This window comes from Zingiber officinale, chromosome 6A, assembly GCF_018446385.1.
Source record: "Zingiber officinale cultivar Zhangliang chromosome 6A, Zo_v1.1, whole genome shotgun sequence".
Classification (NCBI taxonomy): domain Eukaryota; kingdom Viridiplantae; phylum Streptophyta; class Magnoliopsida; order Zingiberales; family Zingiberaceae; genus Zingiber; species Zingiber officinale.
In genome coordinates, this window is record NC_055997.1 from 131,535,652 (window position 1) to 131,552,663 (window position 17,012).

Here is a 17,012-nt window from a genome sequence, read left to right on the forward strand (position 1 = left end):
GAATCAGAATTTATGAAGAGATTAATTTTGAGACTAGAACTATCGCACTGCAATAAAAAGTGTTAACTAAAAAAATATAAATTTTCGGGCCACAAAATTGGATCTCACTTAAATCATCCATATAATGTTTTCACACGTGAAACTCTTTGCAATTACATTAAAAAAATTATGTCAGGTTTGTGTTACAGGGGTCTGTTTAACTTGTAACTGGTGCACGTGAACGGAGATGATGTCGAAGCTGGCTGCTTGACGAACCGAATGGCAGAGGTTAAGGTGGCAGGTGAGAATCCTGATGATGCTGCAGAAGAGAACAGTGGCCGTGCAATCTAGTGATCCATCTGCCATGTCCTCAAGCAAGATGAAAATGGAGAGGAGATCATGTAAGTCAAATACTGATTGCACAAAACCAATAGAACTTGTATGCAAGTAATTTGGTTTGTTACATGTCACAGTATATAATTATTGTAAACTACAATTCAGTATATGAAATCAAATTGCTTTGGGATAAACATGTTTCATTCAAAGCTATCCAGAATCTAAGAGAAAACCAGAATCAAAGAAATAGATTAAGTGCGTCATTTAAACAGTGGTTTAGTGAACGTTTTAGTTCAAGATAAGCATCATTAAGTGCAAGCTTCAAAATTTCATTCCGTGCCGGGCGGAATGGGCGAAACTTACCGTTCCGCCCGCGCACCGAAACCGGCACCAACCTAGGGAAGATTTCGTCGGCATCGTGCGTCGCTCGTCGTCGCGCGGCAGCATGGACAGCGTCGTCAGAATCTTCCCGTGCCTCCGGAAGTGTCGCGGGGCGCCAAAGAGGTCGGGGGCTACGGAGGCGCATAGTGTCACGGGACGCTTACGGCGCCGCCGGACGCCTCCGGTGCCGTTGGACGCCTCCGGCGCCGTCGGAGGCGTCCGCAGGGCGTCAGATGGGTCGCGGCGTCGCGGTTGAGTCGCAACGTCGTGGGTGAGTCGTGGCTTCGACGAAGCCACGGGTTACTGTGCAAAATTTAATTTTGCAACTTAAATAAATAAAACAATTCTCATTCCCATTTAATTATGATATGTTAAAGAGGCTTTCACAAATCCTAATTAAAATATCCTAATAAAATATTAAAAAATATATTTAAAATTTTTAAAAAATAATAAATTTCATTAAATAATATTCTAAAATTATTTTTACTATTTTAAAATTCTAAAAAAATCTTTAAAATTCTAAAATAAATTTTAAAATTTTATAAAAATTCTAATAAATCAAATTTTTATTCTTATATATATTTTAATTATTTTATATTTTTTACTGTTTTGATATTTAATTGATATTCTAATTTTTTTACTATTTTAAATATATATTATTTAAACTATTAATTAATTAAATAAACAAATAGTTAATTTATATGATTATTATATATAAAATAAAATTTTATATTAATTTATATAATTATGATTATTTAATCCGGACATTGGAGAATTATAAAGATTATCTAAGTAAAATATTACAAGAATCATTGCTTCCATTTAACGTATTAGATTATGATGTACCAATTTTAATTAGAATTATTTATGCATCAATTGTTTTTTTTAAAAAAATTATATTTAATTATTTTTTATAACAATATTAAGTTGTTTAATAATGAAGAACTTATATAAAATCAATATATAACTTATTTTTAAATTATACACAATAAATATATTTAACTAATAATTACTATATATATAAATAAAAAAATGTCGAAACTGTATCGGCACGACACGATACGATACCGAAATCGTATCGTTCCGGTCTGGGACCGAAACCTCGGCACGGGTCGAAATTTTAAACCTTGATTAAGTGGTTTAAGAAACACATTGCAAAATTTAGATTTTATTTTCCTTCTGCATTACTACATAGAAAAAGACAGAATCCGAGAAAGAAACAAGAGAGAACCTGATACATCTAAAGGCAAGTGCTCTGAACAGTAGTGTTCTAATGTTATTGGCAGTATCCTTATTCTGTTTGCAGTATCAAGATAGAGACAGCCACAACTCGAAGGGGGAAATTACCTCGATGTTGGAATTAAAAGCAGGAACTTGAGCAGCCCATGAATGAGAATTCCAAAGGGACGTATCTGTGTAAATTCTTTCCGGGGAAGGGTGGCTATTCTGTAGATAAAGAAGGATAGACAAAGTAGCCGCAATTAGTGATCAAATAATGCTTCTGTGGGAAACCAGACAGAATATCCGACAGATGAGCGAGGTTGATGTCAAGCAATGTTTAAACAAGAAACAAAATAGGCATGGAATCTTCTTTCTAAAGCTGATTGCGATAGTTCAAACTGTCCAAGCTCTACAAAGAGCCATAGTTTTGAGTCTACCACTTTAGGAAGAGGAAACGCTCTACTGATTATGAGAACTAATGACTCAAAAGCAAAGGAAATTGCAAGAGTAACAAATTACACTATTACCTTCTTAGTAGATGAAGCCTCAAATGAGGTATTGTCTGGTTTACTTACATCCCCTTTTTGAATATGAACATCAGGTTGAGAAATCCTCAAGTTCAAATCAATTTTATGGCCTGGAGGAATGACAAAACAATCGAAAGAACACATGAATTACAGCAAACAGATTATCTATGAGTGATAGGTAAGGAAAAACCTAAAAATGCAGATTATACCGTCAGCATCAGCCTTGACCAAAACATCTCCCTCGTAGATACTCAAATCAAAATTTGTCACAGCCTCCCTCCCATTACATTTTATAGCTGCCTTGTCGTAAGCCCTAGTGTTGAAGAACAACAAAAATAAAGAAAGCAATGTTGGCATATAAATGAGACCTTGAAGAGTTACAATTAAGATTTCAAGAGATTATAGCGAGGAGTGAGGAAATTCCATGCTCAGTTGAACCTTGCAGCTTCTATTTCGCTGTTGAATAGGCCAAGATATATGTACCTGCACATCCAACCATTGTTTTCGCATAGGTTAACTCTAGGTTTCACAATCTTCTTTATTTAGTTTGGTAGAATATGTATATTTATCATTAGAACTTTTTCTGGTTTGATCAAAAGAAAGAATTGATGCTACCTTATTTTTGTTAAGAAAAAGAACATGAAAAATAAAACATAAGAATAAATGGCTTTGGTTTTTACTTCTTTCCAAGCAACTGCCCGATACGAGCTTCCCAGCGACCACACTTGTGAAGAGTAACCCCTCTGTATTTGGAACTTCCCCTTGAAAAGCCATTGCTTTGTCTCCTTAGCGTGTGTATAAATTCTTCTTTTGTCAAATTTATCATCTAACATTGTAGAAGGAAGTTTCAATCTGACATATTCATCTACCATCTATCAGAATCATTAGACAGTGTATATGCCAGTATGAAAAATTACTTTTTTCATATCCTCCTCGTAGTCACTTAAAATGAAATTAATATCAGCATCAAGTCCCCTGAACTTAATTGCAGCTCGATCATATGCTCTATAAACAGAATCAAAGAGCATTTAGAGTTGCTGGTAAATGAACAAAAAAATGGAAGAAAAAAAATGCGATAGTTCAAATAATCATAGAAGATCATTCCAACCTTGCAGCAGAATGAGCAGTATCAAAACCACCTATTGGAATTCCACCCAATAAGAATATATATATCTATTAGATAATCTCATAGCACAAGTGCTAAAATTCATGAGAATAATATAGCTAAGGAAGTTCTTACCCAAATAAACCTGCTTTCCGCAATCCCTGTTGTTTACGAAATTTTAGTTAATTGATAGCAAGCCTGCACAAATATTTTTAGAGAGGAAGAAAAAACAAAATGCCTACCAGATGTGGGATTCCCATCTTCCTGTTCTCCGGTAAAAAGTGACTCCTCTGTATTGAGAGCTCCTGGATCGAGGCCCCCTTCTACTTTTCTTCATTTGTTGTTGCTGAAGCTGTGGCTGTAGCTGCTGCCACTGCTTTGGATGCAAAACTTTTGCCTCTGAGGAATCATTAGTCTGATAAAGGCTAAGATCCATCAACTGTGATCTAGATGAAGACGGCAAGGAAGATGAAACAGCTATTGGATTTGAACCGTCAGGAACCGCCGCCTCTAGAGGAAAGAGCTGTTTAGTTACTAGCCGGGACTCGTGTGAAAAATATTCTCTCTCCTCGTCGATCTTCACATCATTCTCACCTTCTCCTGCTTTGAAGGCGGCGGCAGCAACCAACCGGGTGGAGCACGATCCCTCGTCAACCGGTGCACCATTGGAGGCATCAGTGTTAAGGATGGACGACTCAGAGGTTTCCGAGGTAACCATGTGTACTCCGCCGCCGCAATCAACAGCAACCACCGACTCCTCCGAAAACACCACGTTGAGATCCAACATTTCTTTCTTCACCCACAGATACAGATTTTTTTTAAGAAAAAAATCAACCTTCGTTAATCTAAATCAACCCAACGATGGCAGGCAACTCGTCCTCGGCTCGGAATCTACTTCTTAATTATTTTCGGAAGAAGAGCCAGAGCAAGTAGAGGTAGAAGCAGGATAAGGCGGAATCGTTCTTACGGAACATCTGGACTTCAATCGTCAATGATTCGATCTGAACAATGGATCCCGAAGCTCGATATCTCCTCTCTAAAACGAAATCGATGGAAATGGAAGTAAATCATTAAAAAAAAAGTCAGCGGGGATAGCTCGAAATATCCAAAGAGATCGAAAGAATACAAACTCACGCCCAATGGAGCAACGATGTATCGACAAGGAAGAAGAAGCGTGCGCCGGCGAGAGATGGCCGGCGACTGACGGCGGTTGCGGCGGAGAGGAGTGAGTTCAAGGAGACGCCAATGATAACCGATATATAGAGAAGGCGGTGGGACCCTAATAATAAAACGGCGTGCGGAGCCGTGACCAGAAGAAACCGGTATCCCGACTTCGCTTTTCTCCAATCGCTACGAGACCCAATATCGGTGGCATCCAAAATGCAACCGTCCGATTAGATCGAACGTACAGTATCATTCCACATGGCTCCAGATTATTAAATTAGTCGTCGCCTCGTAGCTACGAAAGGACAGGACCAAGACACGTTTCAAATAGTTGACACCCGAATCGATACACTTATATAAATACCTGTCTTTTGGTTGGCGCTGTTCAGGGAGGACAGAGGTGGTCTGACGAGATGCTTTCGGGTGGGCCAAGATGGGTGCGGCAAGTTATGGGGAATTAGCGAAAAGCGATAAGATTAAGGTAACGTTTGATGTTTGGTTCGTCAATATTTGGAAGAGTCTGAGAAAGGGCACTTCAAATGCAATTCATTGTGTTTGAGGGGTGATACTGACATTTCATAGTATTAATAAATAATAATAATAATATTATTATTATTATTATTATTTTAGAATAAGTATAGTAAATATAATAGAACCCACTTGGTACCCACTTGCTCAAGTCTCCACGTAGGTGGGTCCCGCTCAAGATTGAACGACGTTTCCGCTTACGGTAACCTTTGCGGCTTTGCCGAACCTTAAAAAAATTAACGAAAGGAAAGCAAAATTATATATTAAATCTTATTGCCTTCCTATTTATGGTAGCGCGGGGTCGGTGGGTCGGTGGGTCGGTGGGCCACTTGGGGCCCGACCAACCAGGAGACGTCACGTGGAATGGATGTAGCAAACAATCCATTATTATATCTGTAACAATAATAATGATATAGCGAATTTTAGAAAAAGGTGCCTATTATATAGGATTTACAAAAGACGCCTTCGTAATCAATTATTACCAAAAGTGCCTTATTTCATTCTCCTCGCATTTTAAAAACATAATATAGTTTAAATATCCAATCTTTTTAGGACCACATGGCAAATGGATTCTTTGACCTATTGCACTTTAAACTTTTCAAAGTTGAATATTGAGTGAATGTGCCATTTTTTAAAGTGTAAGTTGATTAGAATTTTACCTTTGAAAATTATCCCAAAGTTACATTTTTCAAATTACAAGTTGCATAAAGAGCTTGCAATCTAAAAGTATACATTTGCAATTTTTTTTTAACCCTAAATATGAAAATTATAAAAAAAATGATTTTAATAATAATAATAATAATAATCCAATCACATCTTTTGCTTTTCATGGACCTATTCAGTCACCCAATAACAATTCAACACGTAATGCCATAAAAAAATAAAATCTTCTCAATCAATAAGACTAAAAAAAATGCATCTATATTGAGAGAGAATTGATGAAAAGGTAGACCATCATCATCTATTAAATATAAATTGATATAAATTGAGCACGTTCTTAGTCTTTCTTGTAAAAGACTGTTATATAAAGATAAAATATCTTCTATAATTTATCTATCTATATTTTACTATAAAATTAATAATTTTAAACTACTTAAGATAAATAATATTATCTTTTGCTCCAACAAATTAAGCATGACAATTGATAAGAGAAATCTAAATCAATAAATATTTTTTAATACTAATTTTTATTTCATATATGAATATGGACACTCATATAATAAAAGGTAATGCCCTCATCTCATTCATCTTTCCATGTCTATCCCATAATATTTAGAAGAGAGATAAATCAAGATAATCGAAGAAATTTTATTCTCCAAAGATTGAACCTCTATTTTTATATGATAATCTATCATCCGAATACCAATATTCACGATGACAAAAAATTGATGTGACATTAAAATATACTATTTCAAGTTCATTATAAATTGGCCGCTTAGATGGCCTTTGTTGGCTCCTAAGGTCAAGGAATCACAAGGCGATGGTGCTGCCCAATGATCCACCAATGTTATCAATATCGTATAAAGAGTTTCCTTTTCGATGGAACTAAGGTGAGATTCCTTTTATCCCTTTATGCTTGACAATTGAGATCCACTAATCTTGAGTAAACATTTGCAAGTGCATTGTACTTGTTCACGAGAATTTTGTTCATTCACAATCCTAAATAAAGGCATATGCTAAAAGTAATGATAATGCCTATAGGCCAATTAAAAAAGTTTGCATATAAAAAGAGAAAAAAAAAGAATATATATATATGAGATTTTATTATTTTATATATACCGTATTACTCTATTATTTTATTACAATGCACACATAAATATATTACTCTTTTATTTGGGCTAATTGTTTTGGGCTATTGCGATAACAAAAGGTTATTGGGCTTTCAAAAAGCCATATTACTTATTTGTTTAAACATTGCGTGGCTGTAGATTTCCCATCCGATCACGACCATAATGACCATAAGATTACAATCTGACGGTTGAAATAGAAAACCTAAGCGGGTGGCCAGTCCCCTCCGTCTATAAAGGCGACGAGACGGCGACACCCGCAGACCCTCTCATTTCCTTTGCTCGGCGCTCGCGTGTTGCGGCCAGTGTCTCTTCATCTCGAGTTCTTCATTTGGTGAGATATCGCTCTTATGTACACCATTGCTTCGTCTGTTACTACTATTTTTAGCTCGTTATCATGCGTTTAAGAAGATAGGAATTGTTGCATCACGTTTGGGATATCGTGTAATGATCTAGTTATGTTGTTTCTGCTTTTTGGATTATAAGTTTTAGATATTGGATTATTTACCGGTTACTTTGATAACGCTGTTGTAGAATCGTTTAGCATCCGTGTTACAGAATCTTTATTCTGCTAGATCAACCAACTACTACTTATGATTGGTATAGTTCGGAGGATGTTGTCTCGTTATTATTGTCAAAGATGATGTCTTTGCTCATGGAATTTTATAAATCGACGAAAGTTATTGTTTTTTTTTTTTGTTTTAAACCACATGCATGATTTTTTAACTCATCCTTTACCAGTGTCACAGTTCTCGATGTGCATATCTTGTTTTTTTTTTTGTAAAGATGGAATTTTGTTGAAGTCTGTAGTTCAGATTTGTTCACTATGGAGATCTAGTTGGTTGTTGAACAAGAGAATATTTTTTATAGAGTTATTGTGTTAATTTAATGTATCTTAGTCTTGCCTCCCTTTCAGCTTCAAGGTTTTCAGTTTAGTGTTTCTTTGTGGCTTTGTCCTGGAGGCATATATTAATGTAGGGGATTTCCATGTTTTGAGTTCGTTTCTTCTTAGCTCAGGATATCATCCCCCCTTACATGCTGTGTTTTTAAAACTAGACTGGACATTGAACAGGTGAAACTGTTGGTTTATTGGTTTTCTGGTCAAACTGGAAGATTTAAAAATAATAATATAGATATTCTAATCCTTTTTTTTATAAGTATAAACATTTGGTATTACTTTAATAAACATATTAAAATAGTTTTAAATTGATTGATAAAATTATTGACTCAAGAAAATGACACCAACATATGGCTTATACTTCACTCTTAATATGTATTTGTATTTTTTTCGGTATATATCATCATTAATTAAAGTTTTTAACACATATAACATTAATATAATATATGATTAACTAATATATTAATATGATATATCATAAATCATTATTTTAACAGTTAAATAGTTAGATCAGTCAATTGTTTTTATAAAAAAGTTTGAAATTAGAAAAGAAATTGTAACTGCAGCTGGGGTTTTAACTACCGTCACCTATTAATAAGAAATCACATACAACTGAGATAAGAATTCTGTTTGTCCTAATCATTTCTTGGTTTCAGTTTTATACTGGTTGAGTTTGTTTTTACTAGTTTGCTTAACACCCAATTCTTCAGTCAAACTGGTCTAAATTGTTCACTGGCATCCTGTATAATCAGTTAAACCAGCTGGCTCGGATGGGTTTTAAAGAACTGCTATTATGTTTACAGCAGCATACCAAACTTTGTAACATTAAAATTGTATCGAAACATCACTAGACTATACAATTTTTCAAATATTGATGTACAATTATTAGATGTGGTTTTATTGAATGGACCAGGAAAAATGTGTTTTTCTCTTTAGGTCATTTTTACAGTGTGATCTCTTCTAACTTTGCCTCTTCATTCGGCTGTGAGGTATCCACAATTAGTGTCTCTCTGGCTTTATTCTGGAGGCATATATTGACTGTATAGGGGATTTTCATGTTTTGAGTTCATTTCTTATTGTCTCAGGATATCATTTCCTCTTACATGGTTCCAGGAATATGTCCAATATTGGAGCACAACCATGATGTGCTATTCTTTTGGACCATGTTAGTGTTGGAGATTGTATATCTTGTTATAAATTGAACTTTGTAGCTATTTACTCAATTTTCAAAAAAAAAATGTATAGTCATTAATTCCGTGATTCCAACTTGTGGCACACCAGAAACATGTCTTTTTTATAGTTCATTTGCTAGGTTGATTTCTGTTAGCTTTGCCTCTGCTGTTAGCTGCCAGGTTCTAAATTTAGTGTTTCTCTAGCTTTGTCCTGGTGGCATATATTGAGGATAATAGGGGGTTTTCTCTTTTTGAGTTCATTTCTGGTTTGCTGAGGAGATCATTCCCCCTTACATGTTTACAAGAGTATTTCAAATTTGGAACAGAACAATATGTTAAATGTTCTAGAGTGATATTATGATTTATGATGACCAAAAATACTTGTAATAAATGCTACATCTTTGGTTTTTATATACTTTTTGTTAACTTCTTATGATATTTCCTCTTAGAAATTATGGGCAAGGAAAAGGTTCACATAAGCATTGTGGTCATTGGCCATGTCGACTCTGGCAAATCCACCACAACTGGCCATCTTATTTACAAGCTTGGGGGTATTGACAAGCGTGTGATTGAAAGGTTTGAGAAAGAAGCAGCTGAGATGAATAAAAGGTCTTTCAAATATGCTTGGGTTCTCGACAAGCTTAAGGCTGAGCGGGAGCGTGGCATCACCATTGATATTGCTCTTTGGAAATTTGAGACCACAAAGTACTACTGCACTGTTATTGATGCACCTGGACACCGTGACTTCATTAAGAACATGATCACTGGAACCTCTCAGGCTGACTGTGCTGTTCTCATTATTGATTCTACCACTGGTGGTTTTGAGGCAGGTATTTCAAAGGATGGACAGACACGAGAACATGCCCTTCTTGCTTTCACTCTGGGTGTGAAACAGATGATTTGCTGCTGCAACAAGGTGATTTACAAATTCAAAACTTTCAGTAAATTAATCTTTTAGACATGATTACAACCATGTAATTCTGTTTTATCCTTCGATGATATATAGTTATAGTTCAATCTCATTGCATGTTAGCCATTAGCTGGATGCTTTCGTCTAATTTTTTTGATTTTTTTTCTTGGTTTTAGATGGATGCTACTACCCCAAAATACTCAAAGGCACGATATGATGAAATCGTCAAGGAGGTCTCCTCTTACCTCAAGAAAGTTGGTTACAACCCTGACAAGATTCCTTTTGTTCCCATTTCTGGTTTTGAAGGTGATAACATGATTGAGAGGTCTACCAACCTGGACTGGTACAAGGGTCCGACCCTTCTTGAGGCCCTTGACTTGGTTAATGAGCCAAAGAGACCCACCGACAAGCCCCTTCGCTTGCCTCTCCAGGATGTCTACAAGATTGGAGGTATTGGAACTGTCCCTGTTGGGCGAGTTGAGACTGGTGTGCTTAAACCTGGTATGGTTGTCACTTTTGGCCCTACTGGTCTGACCACTGAAGTCAAGTCAGTGGAGATGCACCACGAGGCGTTGCAAGAGGCTCTTCCTGGTGACAATGTTGGGTTCAATGTTAAGAATGTTGCAGTCAAGGATCTCAAGCGTGGCTTTGTTGCTTCCAACTCCAAGGATGACCCTGCAAAGGAGGCAGCTAATTTTACATCTCAGGTTATCATCATGAACCACCCTGGCCAGATTGGCAACGGATATGCCCCAGTGCTCGACTGCCACACCTCCCACATTGCCGTCAAGTTTGCTGAAATTCTTACCAAGTTCCTTAAGAACGGTGATGCTGGATTCGTTAAGATGATTCCCACCAAACAAATGGTGGTGGAGACCTTCTCTGAGTACCCACCACTTGGACGTTTCGCCGTGAGGGACATGAGACAAACCGTTGCTGTTGGTGTCATCAAGAGCGTCGAGAAGAAGGATCCAACTGGGGCCAAGGTTACTAAGGCTGCTGCCAAGAAGAAATGAGCCGCTCCATTGTACCAGTTATGTTCGTAGGTTTCTATATTTATGTTATTCCGATTCTGCATGGCATTTTGATGTTTTTGACTCCGTTTATATTTTTGCTACAATATCTGGAACAACATTGCAACTTATTTATTTCGAGAACATCTATGGGTTTTATATTTTTGCATTAATATGAGTTGGTTATATTTATTGAACCCTATTCGGTTGACTAAACTGAAAGACGAGTCTAATTTCAAGTATGTTATATATGAATTGGTTCGGTTTTGACGGCCAGTATTGTTTGCGGGCCGCTAGGCCCGTTACTGGCCTAATTAGCCATACTAATATCAACAAGACATGAGATTTGACTTTGCCCTTCCTAATAGTCATCCCATCTCTTCAAATAGTATAACAAATTTTGGATATAAAAAAGAAAAATAAATAAATGATGGTGTGACAAATAAATAATTAATTAATATTAAAATAAATGTGAGTATGGGTTAATGAATATTAACATTTAAACCATGCTTGTCTTTCTTTTATTTATTAAAAAGTTAAAATTTTATATATATTAATAATTTTAAAAATAAGATTATTATTAAAAATATTAACAATAATTTAAATATTTAAAATTATTCCTAAGATTGGATAAGGCATTTCGATTTTGAATTCTATGTTTGTAGAGATTTGGATTCGATTTTAATATGGGATGTTGTGCTAACTAGGTGTGATTGTTCTTGACATTAGCTTCATATTAGATCCGGCCACGGATCTCCGGCAGTTCTAATAGTTCTCCTAAATTTTTTTTTCTCCTATGGTCAATCTATTTAGTTTTTATTAACTCGAGTCAATTTAGGAAATAATTTGGAGTTATTATGGTTTTGTTAAGGTAATTTACTGTGTGAAATTAAGTTAAGTGGGTTTTAAATTTTATGATTCATTATGTTTCGAACAAATTAAGTGCATTGATTAGCGGCAGCGTCGTCTGGTATAAAATCTCTCAGTTGCCCTTATGATTTTTTAATTTCGTAATGTTCATCTCTGCGAGTAAAAGTTTAACTAAATCAAACAATACGATCCAACTAATTGAATTTTAAAATTTAATTCAATTTATTTAAAATTTTATTTTTTAAAAAATTAATTAATTTAGTTAATTTGATTTGGATTCAATTTTAAAATTCTTTATTCGATTAAATCAAATAGACTTAATTGAATTTTTAGACGGAACTGATTTAGATCCGTTTTAATTAAATACTTATCTTTTTTTTATCTCAAATCCTAATTAAATTTTGCGATTGATTCTGTTATTTTATACATGAGGCCAAAGAAGAAATCTCAGATGCATAAGGAGAAGAAAAAGAAAACGTAAAGCGGGCAATTAAATTTGGAAAAATGATATGCTCATATAAAATGATGGGGCCCATAAAAAGTAAAATGGTGGAACATGATTTTATGTGTCTATCCTTGAATTTTTCCTTGAATTTTTTTTCTTGAACATATCATTGCTCTTAAATTTGGCATGGATAAAATGAGGGGAAAAAATGGTATGTGACATTTTCAAAATGTTTTTGGGTAATTGCAAACGATAGATGTGGGCAATTCCCGATTGAAATATGATACATATTTTAATATTTTATGTTATTTTAAAGTATATATTATTTCCTATAAGACACAATAAAATCATAAAGTCAACTCAAACTATATAACATTTTGAATTACCATAACTCAATAAAATAAATAAATAAATTTAAATATAGCCTCTGTCACTGTCTATTTTTACCAAATGGGTCATAAAAATAATATTTTTTTAAAAAAGAAATATAATAAATTATATAGGAATGAGCAAAGACTTTAGATTTTTACTAATAGTAGTTGATACTATGAATCTATTTTTTCAATAGAAGAAAATATAAGACTAATGGAAATAGATTGGGCAATTAAAATTGTGTGCCCATTAGGCAAATACTATACTTTTAAAAACTATAAGACTAATGAATTCTGATTAGATTTTTTTTGCAATTTATAGTTTTAAAAACTCTTCTCAAACAATTGCTTAGTAATTTATAACTTTGCTCAAACATTCCCATGCATTAACTTTCTGCTATAAAACCTTTATATAAAAACAAGATGCTACCTTGAGCCTCATTAACAAAATATAATCAAGTTCATATTATATATTTAATTCTTATAATGAATGAAGATAATACTAGATGAAATAGCGCCTTCTTCTAAAATTAGCATCTAATGTTTACTCCTTTTATATTTAGGTCCATTGAAGAACACTATCTAGAACACTATCTATCGACTTGGTCTCAAGACCTCCAAATGCCTGGGCAAACTTGCCCGCCACTATCGTAAGTGCCGGTGGTAGTTTTGGCAGTGGAAGATCTCAATACCATTTGGGGTAAGTTGGAGTTTATCTAGATCTTCGCTTCATCAATAAACCAAAATTATTTGTGTTCATATTCGAACCACCTCAAAAGTTGGATATGGATAGAAACTTAATTGACCTTAAGACCAAAGAAAAATTAAAACAAGTGCTTTTATCACATCAGACTTTTACCCTCAGACAGGCTAAATTATTACTTTGTTAGAGACGAATAGACATGGCATAAAAATATTCATTAATGCCAATATTGTTATGGTCAAACATTCCTCGATCATTTACGGGTTCTCTTCGAACTTTATAGGATTCTCTTCAGTCATATGGTGAACTAGTTCCTTACATAATTCTAAATATATAACACGTCTGTGATGATGCCACATCAAAATCCAGATCTTATAACTGTCCAAGACTGGAAACTTTTCTCGCTCAAGTTTCCAAAATAGTTTATCAAGCCGTCCAACGTGTTCATCGACTCTGTAAACGTAGTTATACTCTATCTCCTGACTTTCCTCCCTGAGCTGGTTCTGTCGCACTTCACGACGAGTCAATGTGGTAATTGTCTGTGTCATTTGAAAAATTGAAATTAAATAAATCAGTACAAAACTAGCTTAATTCAATTTATACATGCATAGAACCAACAAAATAAATCAAGAAAAACAAAACATCTTGATTTTCAGGAGTCACAGTTGATTGATCTATTGAACCGGTCAATCAGGAATCCAGATTCTAAGTATGGTCCATTGCCCTCGTTAGAACTAATCTAATTGGATAAAGATTTTTTATACCTATATTTTGTTATCATTTAATCTAAGTTCATTTCAGTTAATTTCAGACTTAAAAGATGAAATTAACATCCAATTTGATTAAACTAGTACCTATTAGATTTAGTTTGACACATTAGAACAAATTTAATTCATTAGAACAAATTTAACCTAATAGAATAAATATGATCATTTGATAATATTTGATCCAAGGTTAATTAAATCAACTCAAATTAATTCTGATTTGAGTCAAACTGATCCATTAAATCAAGTAATAATTTGAACTTAACTTAGACCTAATGGTCTAATCCTAATGGTCTAATTAGACCATCTCATTCAAAGGAATCCATTTGGCTTAAACTAAACTCGTCATTACGTGAAGCCCACTGCTCACGTTTTTTTTTTAAAATTTATTTTGAATTCTTTTATCTACAAAACTTATCGTGCAGATGAAGGAAAAAAACGAAACAGTACTGTACTTCGTGTTTCTTTTTCCCGACGCTCTTTCCGCCGCACGTCACCCACGCTACAAGCCACTACCTCCACACAACCACGACAGACACGGTCACTGGCCATTAAGGCTAATCTCCGGCCTACTCGAGCGGTCGCTAGTCCTTTCCGGCGCTGGACACCGGTTGACCTCTGCCCGATGATGTCGTCGATCGCTGTTCTACGCGTCCCAGCTACTAGCGCATCACCGGCCAAACGGGAAGCCTTCTCCGGCTCCGGAATGTAGTTGCCAGCATCTCCCCATGGCCCGAGCCCAGCTCCGGTGGAAATTGCGACACTATCGCGATTTTCCAACCTGATGCAGTGCGCTGCCGAGTAATGGTGCTAATGCGACCTTGTCGCCGGTCTCCCTATGACCCTACTGTCGGCATCCTACTGTCGTGATACAGTCGCCGGTGCTCGTCTGCTACTATATATTAGTCGTGCAAATTAACGGCGACGAGAAATCACAACTAGGCACAATGCTAATGCTCTAATACCAAAAAGGAATCATAATTGAAATTTATAGTACAAAACAATTAATCATACCTCTTTGCGGTAAAATTTGAAGGAGGAGAAAAACCGTTGGATGAAAGAATTCGTCTCTTACCATCTACGAGAAGGTTACAGTGACGAACGCTTCTCGACGATTTGACAAACTAAATTTCATTGCCTAATGGATCTTCTTCTTCTCCCTTTTCTAACTATTCTATACCTCTCCAATGAAAGACTTGGACACATTATATAATGAAAATATCAAGAGATATATCAATAAATTGTCCCATAGAAATATAGACAATATGGACATCATGAATAATCCATATTCCCATTACGAACGCCTATTATCTTCGTATTCTGTTCATTATTGAGTATACCTTGATTTGAACTTTTCTATATACTTTAAAGTGAATGCCTGAGATCGTGTTTTATGAAAACTGATAGAAACAATAGATGACTTCAATCTTTTACACATTTTGGAACCTCAGTGCTGCGAAAGAGTGAATTCTGATTAGAATTTTTTGCAAAAAATCTTTTACACATTTTGGAACCTCAAACATTCGCATTAGTTTTCTGCTGTAAAACCTTTCTACGAAAACAGGATACTACCTTGAACCTCATTAATAAAATATAATCAAATTCAAAGATGAACATGTTTTTTGTCATTCTATTTGTATTGGTACAGTTCAGGAGGGTATTATATATTTAGTTCTTATCATGAGCGTAGATGATATATACCAGATGAAATAACATTGCATATCTTCAAAAATTAACCGGTCATGATGACTGGTCATGGTCGGTCCCAAGCCCGGATAAAGGAGGAGGGTTGCGTTAGGTTGCCAGCCAACGTCAAACTATGGCAAATATTTCATGAATGAATCCATTAAACTATTGTGCTAATGCTGGGTTGTTCCCCGGAAGGAACGCGTTGCAGGGTCCGACTGTAACGTTTCGGCAAGGACCGCTACATCTCCAGAACTCGGATGTAGTGATAAATATGCAAGAGTTCGCGTTACAGGGTCCGACTGTAACGTCTCAGTAAGGACCGCTACATCTCCATGAGAACTTGGGTGTAGAGTTAAATAGACAAGAGTTCTCACACCATACGTTAGATAAGAACAAATATGATAGGAAAACTAATAATCTAAGATTTGAAACTTGGAACATAGGAACTCTCACTGGTAAATCAATGGAGGTAGTAGATATGATGATTAGGAGAAAAATTAATATTTTGTGTGTACAAGAGACAAAATGGACAGGTGAGAAGGCAAATATGATAGAGAACACGGGTTTTAAGTTATGTACACTGGAAAGAGTAAAACAAGAAATAGAGTGGGTATTATTGTAGATAGTTTGTTAAAGGATGAAGTTGTAGGAGTAGTTAGAAAAGGGGATAAAATTATAGCCCTTAAGATAATAGTGGCGAAAGAAACTATGAACATAATTAGCGTATATGCACCACAAGTAGGATTAGATGAAGCTACCAAATCAAGGTTTTGAGAGGACTTAGATGAAATATTACAAAATATTTCACCAAATGAAAGGATTTTAATAGGAGGTGATCTAAATGGGCATGTCAGAGTGAAAAGTGAGGAATATGAGAGAGTACATGGGAGTTATGGGTTTGGAACGAGGAATGAGGAAGGAAAAATTATATTAGATTTTGCGATAGCATATGACCTTATATTAGCTAATACGTTTTCTAAGAAAAGAGAAGAACACTTAGTCACATTCAAAAGTGGGAATAATAAATCGCAAATTGACATGACTTTCTTATGGTTAGGAAGAAAGATAGAAAGATTTGTAAAGATTGCAAAGTCATCCCTGGAGAAAGCTTAACTACCCAACATAGGGTAGTAGTGTTGAATATACGTC

General features: G+C 35.2%; 2 protein-coding genes across 5 annotated transcripts; one reads left to right on the forward strand and one right to left on the reverse strand.

The window, feature by feature from the left end:
* Positions 1-60: 60 nt before the first annotated feature.
* LOC121998136 (APETALA2-like protein 1) lies at positions 61-4,813 on the reverse strand. 4 transcript variants are annotated; one of them, XM_042552899.1, is made up of 12 exons: positions 4,684-4,813; positions 4,144-4,585; positions 3,792-4,059; positions 3,685-3,710; positions 3,553-3,583; positions 3,362-3,449; positions 3,125-3,270; positions 2,883-2,927; positions 2,654-2,757; positions 2,445-2,554; positions 2,044-2,142; positions 61-348 (listed from the first exon to the last, which is right to left on the reverse strand). In XM_042552899.1, the coding sequence occupies exons 2-12, from the start codon at positions 4,334-4,336 to the stop codon at positions 172-174; spliced, it is 1,287 nt and encodes a 428-aa protein (XP_042408833.1). In that variant the 5' UTR covers positions 4,337-4,585; positions 4,684-4,813; the 3' UTR covers positions 61-171. The 4 variants fall into 4 exon arrangements, with proteins under 4 accessions (XP_042408833.1, XP_042408831.1, XP_042408832.1 ...); XM_042552897.1 differs by having other exon boundaries at positions 3,792-4,585; XM_042552898.1 differs by having other exon boundaries at positions 3,792-4,585; positions 4,680-4,779.
* Positions 4,814-7,216: 2,403 nt separating this feature from the next.
* On the forward strand, positions 7,217-11,194 carry LOC121998137 (elongation factor 1-alpha-like). The gene is made up of 3 exons (XM_042552901.1): positions 7,217-7,362; positions 9,548-10,014; positions 10,185-11,194. The coding sequence occupies exons 2-3, from the start codon at positions 9,553-9,555 to the stop codon at positions 11,022-11,024; spliced, it is 1,302 nt and encodes a 433-aa protein (XP_042408835.1). The 5' UTR covers positions 7,217-7,362; positions 9,548-9,552; the 3' UTR covers positions 11,025-11,194.
* Positions 11,195-17,012: the final 5,818 nt, after the last annotated feature.

Bases quoted from the DNA above. Each gene is read 5' to 3' on its own strand.
- LOC121998136 (XM_042552897.1), bottom strand. From the start codon at position 4,336: ATGTTGGATCTCAACGTGGTGTTTTCGGAGGAGTCGGTGGTTGCTGTT. The intron at 3,584-3,684 runs GTAAGAACTTCC...GAATTCCAATAG, and splicing joins CGGAAAGCAGGTTTATTTGG to GTGGTTTTGATACTGCTCAT. The intron at 3,271-3,361 runs GTAATTTTTCAT...CTACAATGTTAG, and splicing joins ACGAGGAGGATATGAAAAAA to ATGATAAATTTGACAAAAGA.
- LOC121998137 (XM_042552901.1), top strand. From the start codon at position 9,553: ATGGGCAAGGAAAAGGTTCACATAAGCATTGTGGTCATTGGCCATGTC. The intron at 10,015-10,184 runs GTGATTTACAAA...TCTTGGTTTTAG, and splicing joins TGATTTGCTGCTGCAACAAG to ATGGATGCTACTACCCCAAA.